Source organism: Alligator mississippiensis, chromosome 2, assembly GCF_030867095.1.
Source record: "Alligator mississippiensis isolate rAllMis1 chromosome 2, rAllMis1, whole genome shotgun sequence".
In the NCBI taxonomy this organism is placed as follows: domain Eukaryota; kingdom Metazoa; phylum Chordata; order Crocodylia; family Alligatoridae; genus Alligator; species Alligator mississippiensis.
Genome location: NC_081825.1, coordinates 245,019,318 through 245,038,753, shown reverse-complemented (window position 1 = coordinate 245,038,753; position 19,436 = coordinate 245,019,318). Strand labels below are relative to the sequence as shown.

The 19,436-nt window shown below is 41.8% G+C and overlaps 2 protein-coding genes across 4 annotated transcripts in view; one reads left to right on the top strand and one right to left on the bottom strand.

The window, feature by feature from the left end:
* FAM98B (family with sequence similarity 98 member B) overlaps positions 1-8,282 on the top strand; it is a 28,632-nt gene extending 20,350 nt beyond the window's left edge. For all 3 annotated transcript variants that reach the window (XM_019496499.2, XM_019496500.2, XM_006276298.4), the window contains one exon: positions 4,262-8,282. In XM_019496499.2, the coding sequence (XP_019352044.2) occupies positions 4,262-4,567 (306 nt within the window). In that variant the 3' untranslated portion in view covers positions 4,568-8,282. The remainder of the gene's footprint in view (positions 1-4,261) is intronic.
* A 1,676-nt stretch (positions 8,283-9,958) lies between these two features.
* Positions 9,959-19,436, bottom strand: part of RASGRP1 (RAS guanyl releasing protein 1) — a 96,740-nt gene continuing 87,262 nt past the window's right edge. Inside the window, exon 17 of the mRNA XM_019496498.2 lies at positions 9,959-16,502. Coding sequence (XP_019352043.1) covers positions 16,368-16,502 — 135 coding nt within the window. The 3' untranslated portion in view covers positions 9,959-16,367. The remainder of the gene's footprint in view (positions 16,503-19,436) is intronic.

The following is a 19,436-nucleotide window of genomic DNA, read 5'->3' as shown; positions in this document are numbered from 1 at the left end:
TTACAGACTAGTTAGCCTGACTTGATACTTGGAAAGATCATAGAGCAGGCCCTCAAGGAATCCATTGTGAAGCACATAGAGGGGGAACAAGGTGATAAGGAACAGCCATCATGGTTTCACCAAGAGCAAGTCATGCCTTATCAACCTGATTTCCATCTATGATAAAGTGACAGACTTTGTGGATGCAGGAGAAGTAGTGGATGTGATATTCCTTGAGTTTGGCAAAGTTTTTGATGGTGTTTCTCACAACATTACAATTAAAAAGATACAAAAATGCAGACTAGATGAAAGATACAGTAAGTTGGATGTGTAACTGGTTGAATCATCATTAGGGATCTGGGTTTTCCATTTGCTGCAGAAGAACACGGATTTCCTCCTTCAGCGGGGAAGAGTGCAGGAAACCATAGGTTTCCCCTTGCAGGCTGACAGAGTTCCTCCCACCCCAAGTGCAGCTCTGGCCCAGTCCCTCTGCCAAGAAGAGCTTGGTGCAGCCCCGGCCCCAGAACGCAGCGGCAGCCCGCCTTTGCCCCACGCACAGATCTGGGGGCATGTCCCCTATGCCCTCCAAGGGGGGTGTAGTGGCAGGAGCTGCCCCCCTCTGCCCTTCCCCTTCTCCCCCCCGGACAAGCTGCTTGCGGCTCTGTCCCCTGCCCTGCCCTGGCTGTGCAGTGCCTGCCCCTGCCCCACTCCCTCCCTCACTGCAGGGGCCTCAGTCTGCCTCCCTCCCCATGCCCCTTCCCCCACAACAGACTTATCAGCCAGACACTGCTCTCCATGCTTCTGGGCTGCGCTTCTAACCACCTGTGTGCTGCGCTGTGGGTGCACGCACGTATGGGGCATTTATCAGTGACATAATCGACTGCATCAGCCAAAATAAGTCGATTGCCAGTACAATATGGGATCGATGTATTGGTGCACCTCTGCTGAGGGGGGATTTAATAACAGCCTTCAAATACCTAAAGGGTAATTATAGAGAGGACTAAGATAGGCTTTCTCTGTAGCTGTAAGGAACAGGACTAGGAGCAATAACCTCAGACTGTAGCAGGGAAAATCAGGCTGGAGTTGAGGAGGAACTTTCTTACTACGAGAGTGGCCAGGCATTGGAACAGGCTACCTTGAGTTGTGGAATCACCATGTTTGGGAAGTTTCAAAAGCAGGTTAGATGGACACTTGGCTGGGACAGTTTGGGCAGGGATGATCTTGCTTTGAGTAGAGGGCTAGACTGGATGACCTTGCAAGGTCCTATCCAGCCCTATTTTCCTAAGATCCTATGAAAGCTTATGCAGATCTGGTTTAGTTAGTCTAAAAGGTGCAAATCTACTGTGATCAAATCTATTATTCATTCTTCAGTTATAGAATTAGGTCCCAAACCTACAAGCACCTTTACATACATGCTTAACTTTGTGTATAAGAGGTCTGTCTGAATCCAGTGGGACTGCTTATGTCATAGGTCTGAAGTTGAGCCAGGGTCAGGCAAAATACAGTCCATGGGTTGGATCTGGCCCACCAGGCCATTCTATCTGGCCTCTGGGGCCCCTAAAAAACTTAGAAAATTAATATTTATCTGCTCCTGGCTGCCTGTCAAAGATGACAGGACCCAGGGAAGTCAGTGGCAGGACCCAGCACCCCAGCAGCAAGGGCTGCCCAGCCCCACCCCTCCCTCAGCCCCCTCCCAACCACAAGCCTCTGCCTAGCAGAGGCTTCTGGCCTGGGACCCTGGGCCTGTTCCTGCCTCCCTCCATTGGAGAGGGAAATTCAGATAAGAAGCAGGGGGGAGGAGGGAGGCAGGGGAGGACCACGAATGATTGCCTCAGCCCAGCTCCTGCTGATTCCTGCAGTCGCAGCCATACAGCTGGGAACCATGTGGTACTGGAGTGCTGTGGTAGCAAGCAGGAAAGCAGGGAAATGGCAGCTACAGGCGGAGAGGAGTGGCAGTGAGCGGGCGCGCAGTGACAGCTGGGTGGGAGTGCAGGGCCAACACTGGCAGGGCCCAGAGTGGGGTGGCAGGAGCACAGGGCCCAGACTGGCAGGGGCTTTATGGAGCTGGGCCGGGCTGCACCAGCCAGGAGAGGAGAGAGACAGCCCAGCTCCAAAGCCTCTGCCAGCCTGGCCCCGTGCTCCTGCTTAGCTGTTGCAGCACTCCCCCACACTCCCTCATACATCTCAGCCACCCTACCCACCCACACCCCACATGGACACCCACACACTCCCTCACCCCACACCTATCCACTCCCCACAAGACACCCCCCCAAACATAGAAGAGTAAGACTTCATTTTAAGCTATTGTGCAATCACCTCTGTACACTACACAGACACGTGTAAATCAGGACAAAAATATTTTTTGAAATCAAATGAATGAATGTTGTAGATGTTCGATTATATTTAAAAAAAAAAAAAATTTGGTATTTTTCTTGTTCTGAGATGGCAAACCCCTTGCTGAAAAGAGTACTTCTGGGGCAAGGGGAGGGACTTCTGGTGGCAAAGGTCAGGAGATAAGGGGCAGGACTTTGGTCTCAAGACGGCAACCAGGGGACGGGGCACCTGTCAAGAGGTGTGGCTACCCATGAGGCCCTTGACAGCTTGCCAAAACTTGGTAAGCAGCCCTCTAACCAAAATATTTGCCCGCTCCTAAGTTAAGCACATAAGTTGGTGCTTCCAAGATCAGTACCTTAGCTACTAAATGTAATGATTTCATCATCACTTCTTTAATACCCATAGTAGGCATGTCATAATAGCTGTTGAGTTTAGGTGTCTTTTCATTATGGATGAGTCTTCTGAGACTTAACGCTCATTGCTCAGTTAAACATTATGTGGTTGAAACTAGGTACAAAAGGTCTCTGGGAGTGATTTCTGCCCACCCCCCAACCCAAAATTAAAAATAGACCAAAAGTAGGCTAAAGACCAAATATTTTTTAATTGCATATCTGGAAACTTTCAAAGTCTTTGTAAACCTATTTAGGTGTGATACTTAATAGCCACCACAGTCCCCAGATTTCTTAATTTAGCAAAAGTGGAATTTGTGCCTTCTTAATGGGAATGATGAGAAAACCAGAAGGGTCAGATCACCAAGGGGTGGAACAAATGGGTATTGGATGGTGTAAAAGCAAGGTGTAAAGATGGATTCGCAACTCTGAAGCAACTAAGACAGGCAGAGTAGAGAAAGACTAGCTTTGGAATTGTTGGGTGCCGGAGGTGGATCACAAAGCTTGTGGGATCAAATAGAATAGAATAGGACATCTGAAATCAGTTGGAGGGAGGAGGACCAGGAGGAGCTGGAGAAAGAAAGGAGGTGTGTGAGAGCAGCAGTTGTTTCTCGCATACATCCTTTTGGTTTAGTGGTACCAGGATATCACATAACTGGCTGACTGGAATCAAAGGGTTGCCTTGATACAAATCCTTCCTTTTGTCTTTGTAAATACTGTTTAATATATAATATGGGTTGATGCTGTTTTGACAAGGAGCAGGCTAAATAGCTTGTATGTTAGTGTTCATAATTTTGGTGGTGGGGGAGGGTGAAAATAAACCCTCTAAAACAAGAAAATAAGCAAGCTTTTTGGATAACTGAAACTGTCATTCTTCTGCATGACAGTTTAATGTAAGGACGTGCCTCTACATATTAAAATGACAATAGGCTATGTAACTTTTTCATCTTTATACATTAAATCATATGCATCAAATAGCAAGAAAATACTTTTCTTCGGAAGGTACTGCTGCAGTGTTGCATAATGCATTGTTTATATTTCAGTTTGGGGCACTGCCTTAGTCATTTATAATTGAAGCCAAAGCATCAAGCTGAATGGCATTTAGAATTGAATAGGGCTACCCGTTTTGTCAGCTTGCCATGTCAGTTGCTGTATCTGTCTGTGCAGTCTTTTATTAGATTTGAACGTATCCTTGCCATTCTTTGTATTTCTACAACATCCTAATTTAAGAAGTAAGGAGCCATGGACACTTATAATGTTAGTAGTACTTTGCACTTAAGTAGCACCCTTGGTAAATATCTGAAGTTTGTTATAAACAGTTACTTAAAGCTGAACATTTTCTTAGGTAGCTAGGAGCTGTTACTGATGTAAAACAGACTTTGTGTTGTCTCACAAAATCAGTAGCAGAGGCTAGATGAGAATCTAGGTGTCCTGACTCTCAAAGTCCACATGGCCTGCTGTTACGTTGCAAACAGAGCATTTGCTTGCTCATCTCATCTGCATCTTTTTCAACAGGCTTATTACCACTGAAACTAAGCACTGCATATTTCCTTGCACAGGTTCTGATGGGGAGAGTACCAGATCGTGGAGGCAGACCAACTGAGATTGAACCACCTCCTCCTGAAATGCCTCCTTGGCAGAAGAGACAAGAAGGTGGTGGGAGGGGTGGTTGGGGGGGTGGAGGAGGTGGGCGCGGTGGCTGGGGGGGAGGGGGTGGTAGAGGTGGTGGTGGTTTCAGTGGCGGTGGTAGAGGTGGAGGTGGCTTCCAGGGAAGGGGGGACTATGGTGGCAGGGGGGGTTATGGTGGTAGAGGTGGCTATGGTGATCCATATGGTGGAAGGGGAGGAGGATATAGAAGATACTAAAACTTCAGAAACATTAATGTAACTGGCAGGACCTGGGTGGTAGTTTACTGATGACAGGAATTTGGTTATGTTTAGGTTAGAGTACATATAATCCCCTTATTAACAAATCACTGCATTAGACCACCTCATCTTGTCACTGAATCCTGTTATTAAACTAAATGACTTTTTTTTATATGTATATGAAAATGTGACACCTGTAAAGCAGCCCTTGTTTCACACTGAGCACATATTTTTAAATATCTTGCTTGCTTTTTTAAAAAAATAACAAATCTCAGAAAAAATGAACAGAAACACTGAATTTTCTTTTAAAAATGTTACTACTTAATGTTTGAGCCTCTAACTGTTGTCCTCATCCATCATGCATGAAGTGATTTAGAAGGACTTCAGCTCCATGGGCTGCACAAGGTTTAATATGCTGTACAAAACTGGTTTCAGCTGCATGTGGTTTTGGTCCTCTATCTGAAAGAACCATAATTTCAGAAGTTAAACATTTTAGAATATTTTAAGTTAAAACAAAAACTCCCACAGGTTTCTGAGTCTTCCAGAATTTCACATTCAGGTGGTAAAATTTCACTTCCATGTTACATACAGTAAACAGATCTAGGCTATTCTTATAAAAATGCATTAAAATATTTCAAAGCCAAGAGCCTTGTTGATAAAGATTTGTGGTAAACCTTGGTAGCAGATCACTTTCGTTTTACTTACAGTAGGTATTCCATGAAAAATGTTTTTAAGTAAGACCCTGTGAAGAAAAATTCCCCAACTATTGTACCTGGTTGCTGACATGCTTCTCTGTATTTGTGAGCCCTAGAAATGTAATATAACTGAGCACTGGGCTGGCCTGTCTAGAAGGGAGACCTGTCCGATGTACAGTGAAAAACAGATATTTGTTTGTTGAGTGGAGCTGTGTTGATCAATGGGCAAGAAGAACTTTTGTAACTAGGTACCCTTCGCAACCCACTTCCCCAAGAGGAAGTATAGTTGTGGAAGCAAGTCTTGTGGGGGATTTTTACATATGCTCCCAACATGGCACCAGGTACTTTTAATTAGCAATCTGCGCTAATTAAAAGTGCCCATGCATCACACACATTAGTGGTATAGCATGTCCCTGTGCTGAAAAAATGGTTGCAATGCACTTTGAACTAAAGCACTTCAAATGTGGTTTGTTTCCGAGTGCACTGCTACCATATTCTCAGCACGAAGATGCGCTGAGCCACTGATACATGTGATGCACGAGGCTGCCATAGCACATCTGTGGGCTCCAGCAGACTCAATTGAGTCTGCTCTGATGCATTGGATTTCCAGCACGTTGGGGGCAAGCTCTCTGCATGTAAGCCATTTGTTTTCATTTGTCCCTTTCGCCAACCCCCAAAAAGACCTCTCTTACCCTGTATATTGATTTGGATGCTCTCTCCCTGATGGTGGTCTTATTTTGGAAGAAGAGTGTCCGCACAGAGAATTATCCTGATAGGCTTCCATGTATAAGCAAACCTTTAGCTCTGATTCAGAGCTGCCTGATGGAATGAGACGTTCACATGGCCCATTTTGTTTGTCTGTCCCCCAGGTGTTGGGGTGGTTAGTGGAGAGAGAGTCTACTTCTGGTGACATTTTCCAGGCTTAGATTACCATAAATAGCATTTAGGTGGACAGAATCTTAACCTTCCTTTGGGCTGAAATATATATGTGGCTGAAGCCAAGATGACAGTCGTATAAACAAAGGCCAGGTGTACATGTGCGGCACACTTCACAGTTGTTACTGCACAGTCATTTATTACTGGCTTATGTACTAAATGGCTGTGCAGTACTGTCCCCACAAGGTTTTTACCCAGTGCTACTGTGCACTGTCATCGCCACATGTTTAGTGCCTGTGAGTAGCTTGTTCCTACTGTGCCGTAATGTCTTGTGTAGACACGCCCAAGGAGTAGTTTTTGATTACAGACCATAGAAAGAACAGAGAACTTCCATGGGTCATACAGCTGCAAAAGTAATGTTGGAGTAAAAAGGGCCTCAGTATTTTGTTCTTAGTCGTCTAAACTGTCAGTTCAGTTCTTTCCCTCTTATCTTCCTGAGTGTCCTACATGGTATATTTGGGTATATTCTGGCTTTGGGGATACAGGCATGGCTTCCTTGACTCTAATGCCAGTTGCATACTTCTGCTTTTGAAGCTATATTCAAAATCAGTGAGTCTGTCCCTCAAATACCTGTCTTGGACTTCATAAGGTAACTTATAGTGAACACTTTTTAAAAAAACATTTGAACTTCTCATTTAAATTAAACTTGGAGTTTCCCACTCCTTCCCTGTTTTCTGATACAGACCATGTAAGAATATTGTTTATAATCTGAGTGGTAGAAATGGTTGAATCAGTAGTTACAAAATAGGTACTGAAGAAAACTACCTTCATTTTCTTCCATTTAAGAGGTCAGCTAGTGTGAGGAGAAAACCCTGGAGCCTGAGGGTAGGGCACCAAGGTTTTATAGAAGGAGAAAAGTGATGGGCAGTCAGCTGCTCCTAATCTATTGCAGCCCTCAGCTGGCCCAGTTTTCACCCAGCTGCTGATACTATGCAGCAACTCAGCTGTTCTGCATATGCTGCTTGTGTAAAAGGGGAATCATTGACAGTCTGCAGTCGTGAGAGAGAGAAGCTGGTGAGGACTGTGGAGAGCAACATTCAGTTCCTCGTGGCTGTGCATGGCTTTGCCTGTTGTCCTCATCCCTGGTACTATAGGAGGTGATGGATTCATTTAAAAAAATGAGAATTCTGGTCTCCAAACTGGCTATAGAAGAAGAATCGAAGAAGAATGGGAATGAAAGAACCAGTCTTTTCATACATAGCACTCCCTAACTTGAAGTTCTTTCTATTCACTCTAAGAAAGTATTTTATTTCTGTCATAAATAACATCTGAACTGCACCCCAAAGCCTGTCTCCAATCAATAAGAGTGGCAGTCACAAATAGGAAAACCACAGGGCTCATCTAAACACCAACACTGCACCAGTTTAAAGGTTTGAGGTCACAGGTTTAGTTCAGTTATACTGATTACATAAGTGGACACTCTTACATTGATTGATTTAAACCCACCTTTCATTTGTTTAGTTATTCCATAACAGGACTACTGACAGCTAAACTTATGTAAACCAGCTTTAAATTGTGTGCCAACACCACAATAATACCATTTAAACTAATTTGGTCTGATAAACTAATATCATGCCATCAGTTATTTTAGTACAGCCTTGTAGCCCAGATCTATATTGAACTGAAAATAAAATAAATTTGCTAAGTTTGTTTTTAATTGGCTAAATGAAACTTTAAGAGTTTCCAAAATCAGAAGAATTGGGAGACGAGAACAAAGTGAACAATGCTACACTTTAGAGATTAAATCATTTTTTGTGTCCTCTGTTCTCAGGATGTATGCTTTTAACTTTCTATAGATGCAATAAAATTTGTTGAAAAGTGAATTTGATTTAAACCTGTTCTCAAAATATTTTGTATATTTCAGTCCTGAACAATGTATTTAAAATTTCTGGTGTAAATATAGTTTTTGGTACGTGTGTCTGTGAACAGTTTTTGTGTTTACTTGCATTTAGTGAACATCCACCCAGAATGTTGTTTTTGTTTACTTGACTTTAGATTTTGGAAAAAATGGTTTCCAAGACTTAAAAAAACACTTTTATTAGCAGGTGTGAACACTGATAAATAAAATATTGTATTTAAAATTCTTTTGCATGATTTGTATGTTGTTTAGATCAACTTTTGTACATTGCTCTTAGGATGGTTTCCCATTGGTAATTTGCAAGTGTGTGGAAGAACTGCCATTGAGTTGATGGGGAAAATAGAAATATTTTGAAGTCTGTCATTTGGAGTGTGAAGAGTTCTGTTCTGTATGGTAGCCTCTAACTTTTTAAGTACTAAATAACAATTTCCTGAGACTTTCCTGAAATGGCTGCATCACAGATATGACTAAATTGTTTTATTCAAGGGTCAGGTATATTCAACTGTTTGTTAAACTACTTGTCAATATAGTCCCCAGTGATACTAGTGCTTGTGGTTGCACACAGCTGCAGCTTAGGTATGACCGTCTAGTAGAAATCCTTGTTCTGCAACTCCTTCACTGCCATAATCTGCTCTTTATCATTACTGAAAATCTTCATACAAAGGTCTTCCCTCAGTGTGGGGAAAAAAGTAAAAGCTGAGGGAGCTAAATCTGATGAAAAGGCTAGATGGGGATTTGTTCAAAGTCAGTTGTTCTCTGGTCATTACAAGCTGGGATGCTTGATGATGCATTATCCTGGAAAAGCAGCTTTGCATCAACTTTCCAAGAGACTTATTTTTTATGGCTTCTCCTATGCGCAGCAGTTCAGTACCCATTAACATTCTTGCTTGTTGATATAGTCAAGAGCATCCCTCCACTATTCCAAAGAAATGTGGCCATGACTACCAACTGAGATACTGTCTTTCCTGAATTTCTTGGCAGGTGAAAACTATTTGCTTTTGCTACACACTCTTCTGCTTGGGCTCTAGATCAAGGTGTGTCTTATAGAGATTTACAATCCTGCCTATGAATTGTTCTGGATTTGCTTGAAATTGCCTCAGGTATTTGGGAAATGCCAAGCTGGGTTTTTTCTGATCAACATTTTGGGCATCCATTTTGATAACACTTTCTCGTGCCTAAGGTTTTATTTATTGAGAATGACATGCAGTGATCAAGTGTAATGCCCACTCTTGACTGTCTCACTGTTCATTTTTGTCATTCAACACTATCTTGTGGACTGCAGCAACTTCTTTTGGGATGGTGGCTAATCCTTAATGCTAATACTCCCTTTGTTAAATTCAGTTGTGGGGACTTTTAATTGTACCAGATAAAGAAGCATTCTCCCCCCAGTACTGCGGTCATGGACTTCTGGATTTCTCTTGGGCTTGAGTCTTTTCTTAGGGAAATACATGATTGCAACTTGGATTTTATTCTTCTTTTTCAAATTTTCTGTGCCTGATACAATGATGCATCTTCATAAAGTACCAAGCAAAATAGCTACTAGCAAATGTTAGTATATGAACTCTGGTGGGTCTGATCGCATCATTAAATGTCAGGCTGTATATTTTCTGAATGCCTCTTAATGCTATAGGTGCTTTTTTTTAGCTTGTACAATAGAATTTTATCTTATTTTGGAAAAAAAAGATAAGACAAACTTTAGTACCTCAAAGCCATGTACAAAGTTGCAAGAAGTGATAGCTTTTAAAAACAATTTTTTTAAGTCATGTTACACTAGAGTTGATGTTTAGAAGTGAGGCTTTTAATAGATAAAGATGTAAATGTGTTCAGATAGTTTAGTCCTTTAAGAATGACAGATGCTAGGCTGAAAGAAAATGACAGTAATGAGAGATGTCTAAAAGTGCATAATTTTCCATTTGGTAATATTTATTTCAGAGTTGATTGTGAACAACCTAACACATTTTAAGGATGTAACTGCTTGAAAACATGTTAGCATTGGACAAGTCAGAGAGAGTTTTAATCACGAGGCATTAAATCTGTAGTTTGTAATTACTTTATAATATAAATATTTAAACAGAAAACTTGCACGTGTTGATATAAACTTTACAGTCTGTACATTTTTTTTCAGTCAGTTGTCTTTTAACATCTCTAGGTGTAATTTGTAGAATTTTCTTTGTGTTCAAAAGATGCATACAAATTATAGGCAACAGCTTCTGAATGTTCCATGTTAGGAAAACCATTATATATGCATTAGTCTACTTTATTCCTATACAAGTATTAATCAGTCAACAAGTAACTTCAAAAGATTAGACTTTTAATCTACACACAAACAGTATTGTCTTTAAAAGAACAACATCCACTAAAAAAATTTAAATCACACTTTGAAAGTTTATTTTTGGGGCATGCAGCAACTAAGGCCTTGTCTTAGACTAGGAAAAATGGTGGGTACATTTTAGTTGATAGCCATGACAACCTAACACATTTTAAAGGACTTAACTGCTGTTTAAAACATGTTAGTAGCTCATTTTAATTTAAAATGTCAGCAACATGTTTTTAAAACCCCACCTGTTTCCCCTGGTCTAGACACACTGTAAAGTAGCTGAAAGTGAAAAACACGGAAAGTCGTTTATTTCAGTTTATTCACTTTGTGCTTTCCACAACATTCTTGTAGTCAGTTGCAATACTTTCCCTGTGCAGTCAGTTTCCACTGTTAGCACAATTTTGTTCACGCAGCAGAGGGGAGCCTCAAACATAGGAAAATGTGGCTCTAATGCTGCAAGAATTAGTAGGGGCCTAAAGGAGCAGATGTAGTGCCTGAAAGTACTTTTAGTGCTATGAACTTCTCCAGATTTCAAGTGACTCTGCAGTGGCTTATTTCAGCAAATGTGAAAGGGTCGTAGCCTTCCCTATGAAGGTCTCCTGCAAATGAGTCCCTGCCAGTCCTTCAAATAGACTGCAAGAACTGAGGCATACATAGGAAAAATGGGTTTGTATCTACTATGGTTATAAGAAGTTATTATAACTTTCTAATTTGGAGTCGTAAGTTAAAACCAGTTGGGCTCAAAAGCTTAATTTAAAATGTATTTCTGTACATATTAGTTTTTATAAAAACAAATGTTTATTGGAATCCAAATTTTAGCCCTGAATCAATGCATGGGTTTCTTTAAAGAGGGGAGCCAGATTCCTAAAGGAAAAAAAAACCCTATCAGAGAGAAGTCAAAGCAAATTTGCAAGTGTGATCCAACATCACTTTTAATTACTTGTTGAATACAGGTGCAATTTATGATGATCCACATCATGGGTAGTTTGGGTTTAGTGTATTAGTAACAAAACTGCATACAATTCACAGTTACTGATTTTTGGAAAAAAACCCACATGCATAACCATTTACATACTGTACACATTATTTACAGTTAGTAAAATATCACTGGCGTTATTAATAGGCTTTATCTCTTTACTTGGTTAACACAGCAATAGAGATGGCAACCTAAAATCCAAGTTCAAAAAGAAAGATTCAAGCTTACAGTTTTATAAGTCATTTTAAGTGAACTTTTAAAAACTTTTTCTTAAATAAAGGGTGCATACACTTAACAGTTAAACTGCTTTGAGATAAACATACATTTCTACTATATGCTGGAACACAAAAAGTATACATGCTATTGCATTCATCAGCTAAGACTCAATCTCCCACAGCTATGTACTCGTGTAAAATAATTTATGAAAGAGCTTTAAGCAAATGTAGCGCACACATCTCTTTAACACAAGTTTCTGATGTTCAGTTGAATTACATTTGATGATAACATCCCTGTTCAGTGAAACCAAACTGTATGAAACTAATGAGTCTTACAATCTCAGAATACAAACACAATCCTGAAACTGGCCTCTGATGGTTGGAGTTTAATGTGCCAATTTGCAACACCATTTTAGTTGCCTCTTAACAATATGTACACTTTGTTGCCTTAAGAACAGACTGGGTTTAATTCAGCCTAGCACCTGCAGCTATGGACTACTTACATGCAAAGTAGGAATTTCATCTTGACACTTTATATAGCTGTAACTTCAGGTGTGGTAAAATGGCATTTAAACTGCTAGCAGCTGAGAAGGGAAATTAAGAAATAATAAACTAAAAGGGGAGAACAGAAGAAACTGTAAGGATTATAACCATTTTGCAGGCAGCTCTGTGCAGATATACTGGAAGCCTTACAGCTGTTAGTGTGGTGCTATGTGCAGGTTGATAACCTCTGCATGCAGAGTGCAACTGCTTCCAATTCGGCGGCTAGTCGGCATCAATCTAGCGAGGAGTTCTTTTGCCTGGTATCGCCTCATCCAAGCAAATCAGTGCATTGTTTGTCAGTGTCCAGTGCAATGAAGTCCTGCTTTACAACTCAGATTCTTAAGTGACTTTGCAATAATCATATTGTTGGAATGTTGATGTCATCTCAGATTAAAAGACAATGAATTTTAAAACCCGTATGTAATGGCACCGATTACAGGACTGGAAGCCAAAGGATGGCTGTGAGATTTTGGGATTGTGAGGAAGCCTGTACTTTGCAATCCCAAAAATGCATGATGCATTTTTTTATGCTGTGCTTCAACCTAAGAGGAGTCTATCCAATTGAATTTTGCATTGTCAGGCTGCTAACTATTTCTGGTCTCATCTGATCTTAATCAAAACCTTCGTTTAATTAGGCCATCTGAAACTTAAGACCTTTACCTAGTCCAAAATTGCTTTAGATTGAGGCCCTGAGAGTAGTATAAAAGCACCTGCGTATAAATGACAGTTATGCTTGTATGTTAGGGAATCTCAAGTAGATCCTCCCACAGATACAGTGGTTGCTGCACTACCTCTAAGAGATAGTAAAAGAAGGTACGTCATTCAGTGACTCAAGCCTCTTGTTTAAAAGGGCACAAAGTAGGGAGCCCTCTTCCATAAGATGTTGCAGTCTGACAGGTACCCAGAAACTATAGTCAAAAACAGGTGAACAAAAATGGGCATCTTCACACTTGTGCAAAAGTACTTAGAAATACAGTTTCAGAACTTTATGTTGCTAGAACTTGATCTTGTTTCCAAATCAAAAGGATTTGACACCGATTTCTGCTGGAACTTGATGAGTCCCCAGAAGAATGTCTAGACATACACGTTAACAGACTGCTTTGAAAATTTGACCCATAATGGCATGATAAGCCAACAGTCCTGGTTTGGAGAGGCAACGTGATCCCAGTAAGAATCTGAGACAGATGGTCCCAACCAGCATCTGAGAAGAAGAATACGAGTTTGTACAAAAGGCTAGTTGTAGCAAGACCCTGAGAGCTAGATGGAGATGTTAACTGCAGGCAGCTGTAGCACTGCTGGAAAAGTGCACAACTGCAGTGAATGTGTGAAAATGGTGTAAGTGGAATGAGTTTTAGTAGGCACTGATTTGGTAGGCACTGAAGATATTAATTCCACAGAACCAAGATATATGTTGAAATAAGTGACTAACACACACATACAGTCACTAACACCCACTGAGACAGGTGGGTGAAAAACTGGTTGCAGGATAGGACCCAGAGAGTCATAGTGAACGGATCTGTGTCATCCTGGCAAGGAGGGGTTGGAGCTTGGTCCAGTACTTTCAACATCTTTATTAACAATTTGAATGCAGGGGTGAAGAGCTCACTGTCAAAGTTGGCGGATGACACCAAGTTATGTGGAAGCGTGGTCACGCCTGAAGATAGGCTACATATACAGGCAGAGCTAGACAGGCTAGCAAGTTGGACGGATTGGAATCGATGAAGCTGAATGTTGAGTAATGTAAAGTGCTCCACCTCCAGATGAGGAACCCCCCCAACACACCTACAGGCTTGGTGGCACCAAACTGATTAGCACCTTGAATGAAAGGGACCTGGGGGTAATAATAGACCACAGTATGAATATGAGCCGGCAGTGTGATGCTGTAGCCAGTAGGGCAAATAATACTCTGACGTGCATCAATCAATGTATATCTGGCAAAACGAAGGAGGCGATTCTTCCATTCTACTCAGCACTGGAAAAACTGCAGCTGGAGTACTGCATCCAGTTCTGGGCACCACACTTTAACAAAGACGTGGACAAGCTTGAGTCCAAAGAAGGGCCACCCATATGATCAGTCTTACATGATAAGCCATACGAGGAAAGGCTGAGGGATCTGGGACTCTGCAGCCTGAAGAAAAGAAGGCTGAGAAGGGACCTGTTAGTAGCTTACTGCTACACTAGGTGAATATATCAAGGGCTCGGTGAGCAACTGTTCACCAGGGCACCCAAGGGGAAAACCAGGAGTAACAGCCACAAACTCCTGAAAGACCGATTCAGGCTCAACATTAGTAAAAACTTCTTCACAGTCAGGGTGTCCAGACTGTGGAATAAGCTCCCTCCAGAGGTGGTACAATCACCTACCCTGGAAATCTTCAAGAGGAGACTAGATAGTCACCTTGCTGGGGTCACCTGACCCTCAGTTATCTTTCCTGCTTGGTGCAGGGGGCTGGACCTGATGATCTTCCCAGGTCCCTTCTGGCCTTACAATCTATACATCTATGAATCTATGATTATTCCATTCAAAAGGGAATAAGGGCAAAGGGACAACCCTAAGGGATGCAGGAAACACCAAGCCTCTGCAATTTCCAAGAGAGACAAAAAGGGAAGAAGTCCAGTAGCCTTTCTAGCAGCATGAAGTTTATGCCTCTATCCCACTTGCCCTGTCTTTCTTGTGAAAAGACTGCATAAACAAGCTTCTTAAATACCAGGGGGGAATTGTCCTGAATTCCTTGAACTGCTCAGGGAAATATGGAGAAATTAAATGTCCCCAGATCTTGTTCCCAAAAAGCTGCAGGTAAGGAAAAAGGAAGGGAGGTTCTCTGTGGGTGCAATGGGTCACCATGATCCTGTGACCTTAGAATCTCTAGCAAGAAAAGGTACTCATAATAGCATCACCTAAAATTCCCCAAAATGTTCATGCAACATCCTGCTACAGCCTGGCTTCTCAAAATTGCTTCATTACATACGCAGTTTGTTTAAGCCAACAAACTTTCTAAGGCAGAAGTAATTGCATGTTACTTCAAAGCACTGTGCAAACAATAAAGACCTAATTGTTGTCCTTAGCTGCCAACTGCACCAGAAATCATAAATTATTGAAGCTGTAGCAAAAGTTCAGTTGGATACCATGACAGTGAACTGCTCATAGGAAGCAAGTATTTTGTTCCTTCCTCAATGCTATTATTAATATTTTATGTTTAAATAATGAAATAATATAGGAATATATTGTACTTTTATGCATCAAAGATTTAAATGCTGGAAAAATGTCCAACGTTATACTCACCATCCTGTGGATAAAATCTGTTAACTAGCAAGCCAGCAGTGCTGCCTGACCCAAGAAGCATGGAATGCATAAGAAGCAGCAACACTCAAATGTTAAATCTTTTAGTCTACTATGAGGCACTATTATTTTCAGTCTTGTAGAGACTCACATTGGAGCAGTAAGACTTCTTAAAACAGTTCTGCAATGGAACGTTTTCAACAATGTCAGTTTATTCCTAATGTCTTAGAGCAGTGGTTCTCAACCTTTTTGGACTTGAGGTACCCCTCACTGGACTTGAGGACCCCCTCCATAGCTTTTGTGAATTTCAAAAACTGATTTATGGATTACAGTACTTACTTTCTTGCAGAGGGGGACTTGCAGTGGGGATGTGAGAGTTGTCCAGGCAGGAACAAGCCTGAGCCTGTGCTTAGCTATTTAGTTTATCTTCTAACACCTCACTTACGTCCTTATACCTAATGGCACCCTTGAAAAGACCTGGCAGCATCCAAATTCTAAACTTTATCAAAAGTTGCTTTTTTACACACCTGAACTTGCAACAACTGTGAGTGGGTGAGGTTGTCTTGATTGGATACCTTGACACAACACTTGCAGATATGGACTGTAAACTTGACAAAAAAAAAATTATAGCTACTTGCAGTCAAATCATTTTGTGATCTATACTGGGAATGAAATTTGCCTTCATTGTCTTGAGAATAAATGCGAACTTCAAAGTGTATACTACCCTTCAAGAGAGATCCCAGAATGTGCTTTTTGCAATGCTCAGAAAACACCAAAATCTTTTAAAATGGTGTGAGAAAAAGGAACACATTTATACATTCAGGAGTATATTTAACAGGCAAAATATGTTGATTTAAGAGAATTTAACTCTCTTTAAAACCATTCAGTCTCTATTTCCTGTTCAGTTGAATATAGCAGCCTTGTCACACCTCCCAAAGTCTCAGTTTTAACATTATTCCACAGCAGAACTCCTGTCTTTTTAGCTAAGAGCAGTCTCTGTGCTTTGTGTTGTCTAGCACGTGATTTTTTTGTTGGATGCTGAGAGATTCAATTGTTTTACGTGCCTGTTGAAGCTGAATCTTTAAAGCTTCATTTTCTGCTTTTAGAATGTTTCTTTCCTAAACAAAAACAGAGAAAGGTCAGTGTCATCAGAGCAGCACTGGATTTCAAATCAATTTCAACCCTGTCTGCAGGTGCACTTGATTGACATTTCATATTTTCAGTGAGAGTATATTTAATTCTCTCCAAAGGGTTATTATGCACTGACCAATAAATGATACATTGCAGACACAAAGATCAACATGAGCAGACAGTTAGCTTTCTTTTTGTATTTTTCAAAAATGTATATGACTATCTTGCAAATGAACCATTTTAAGCTCAGAACCAGTATTGTTCAGCACAATGTGCAGTTTACATTTATTCTAGTATATTTTCCACACAACCATCATACAAAAGATGCTGGGGGAACATCTGGAGGAAGAGGAAGTGTTTCCCAAATAAGGATTTAGGCAGACAAGTTTCTTTGGGTAAATGTGAAATCTTTTATTAGACTTTCCACCCAGGAGAGCACAGAGAACACCAGCAGACTCTCCCTATGCCTGAAGAAGGGTGTTTGTGCCTGAAAGCTTGTAAAGAATAATTTTTCCAAGTATTTAGTTGGTCTAATAATAACAGATATCACATTTACCCAAAGAACCTCGTCCGCCTATGTCCTTAAACCAACACAACCTACAACCAACGATCCGAAATAAGGATTGGAGCCTATCAAGAGGTAGTCAGAGCTTTTCTCTTGGTGTCTCAATTTTTTTCTGCTCACTGGAGACACTGGACTATTTGAAACCTTGTCTAATCACTTCTCTTTCCCATGCACTAATACTTAGCAGCTGATTGATTGCAAACTGTCTTTTAACCTTGCTTGCCTGAGACTTTTAGCATTGATCAGACCTAAGGTTTTAATCTTCACAATTTTCACTTGAGTTGGTTGACTTTGGTGATACAAGGGGAAGCTTGTGGTTGAAGCACTGGCCAGCAACTTAGATTTGGATTTAATTTCTACCTGTGCCACAAATTTCCTGAATCAGCTGCTCCATTTCTCTGCCTCAGTCCTCTATCTGTGAAATTAGGTTAATAACATTGCCTTCTTCCACCTAAAATCTGGTCTCGCTCAACTCCTAGTGAAGACTAACTTTTTCTTTTGACTTCAATGTAGGGTGGATCAGGTCCTTAGCTTGTGCCAGATAAAAACAGTTCTTTACCATTTAGGTCTCTGGCAGATGTTACATTTGAGATGCAATTAACCAGTTAATCACATTAAAGTGTAACCTGGCCACATGTTCAGGTACTCAGTGGCGCAAAAAATGTGTCATAATTATGTGGTTTGTTTCTGTCATTCCTTAAAATGAATGGGGCATGGTTAGGACTGCATCAGGGCTCAACTGGGTTTTGGTGCAGTCCCTGCTGGCCAATCAGCAGAACGTGTACCATGGCTGGTTTGAGCTTTAGTGCAGTCCTGATCCAGCTGATGATGAGCTGATCGACTGACTCCAGGGGCTCAAACTAGCACTGTGGGTCCCTGGAGCCAACCAACAGTCAACTGATTCTTGGGTACCTTTGCCAGTGAAGGGGGAACCTGGGATCATGTTCCTGGGCTCCTCTGCACTGGCAAGTAGGGTGTGATTGCATTCTGATCCCCAATACCAAAATCATGCCTCCTGCCATACATATGTGGCATAGCAGAAAGCATGATTGTTGGGACTGCACGGTACCTTGCCAGTAATCGATATCCCGTTAGCAAGAATAGCAATGGATGTGGTCGGGCCATTACCCCGCAGCAGTGCAGGCAATCGATACATCTTAGTGTTCATGGACTATGCCACGTGATATTTTGATGCAGTACCATTAAGAACTGTAACAGCACCCCGAATAGCGGAGGAACTCGTAAAATGAATCGTCCGAGTAGGAATACTGCAAGAGATTCTGATGGATCAGGGCTGTAACTTCATGTCAGGGGTATTAAAGGTGGTGTGCCAAACACTGAAAGTCAGGCAACTCCACACGTCCATCTACCATCTGCAAACAAACAGATTGGTTGAAAGACTTAACGGGACCCTGAAGAGAATTTTATGCCAATGCATACAGGGGGACCCATGAAAATGGGACTTGCTTCTCTGCTATTCGTCCTTAGAGGCACCCCTTTGGAGTCCCTGAAATATTCACCGTTTGAGCTGGTACTGGGGCACCATCCTTGGAGTTTGCTGCAAATACTGAGGGAAGACTGGGAGCTTCCTGCCACAGTGGCTCAAGATCCCACGATGCATCGGCAAGCCTTCCAACGCCGAGTACAGCTGGCCAGAGACATAGCCACAGAGAACTTACGGCAAGCCCAACAGCAACAAAAGGAGAAGTACAACGCGGACAACAAAAGATGAGAGTTCCAGCCCAGGCAGAAGGTGCTCATACTGTTGCCTACATCTACCAGTAAGTTATTAACGCATAGATTCATAGATGCTAGGGTCGGAAGGGACCTCAATAGATCGAGTCCGACCCCCTGCATAGGCAGGAAAGAGTGCTGGGTCTAGATAACCCCAGCTAGATGCCTATCTAACCTCCTCTTGAAGACCCCCAGGGTAGGGGAGAGCACCACCTCCCTTGGGAGCCCATTCCAGACCTTGGCCACTCTAACTGTGAAGAAGTTCTTCCTAATGTCTAGTGTAAATCTGCTCTCTGCTAGCTTGTGGCCATTATTTCTTGTAACAAGCTAGCAGAGAGCAGATTTAGGGGCAATTGCAGGGGCCTTTCAAAATAACCAGGATGGTAGGCCCTGTAGACGATGAAGTCTATAGGCCATGCCACCTTCGGACCAAGCAGATTTTCCACATTAACCTCCAACACGAATGGCAACATCCCAAGGGTTGGGCCACCTTTCTGGAAGATGGGTCAGAGGACCTAGGGCCCCAAGGGAACAAAGCAAAACAGGAAAAATTAGACCAACCAATACGTGTTGGGGAGAACTTGACGACCATCCAGAAGGGGGAGATACAGATGCTCATTGC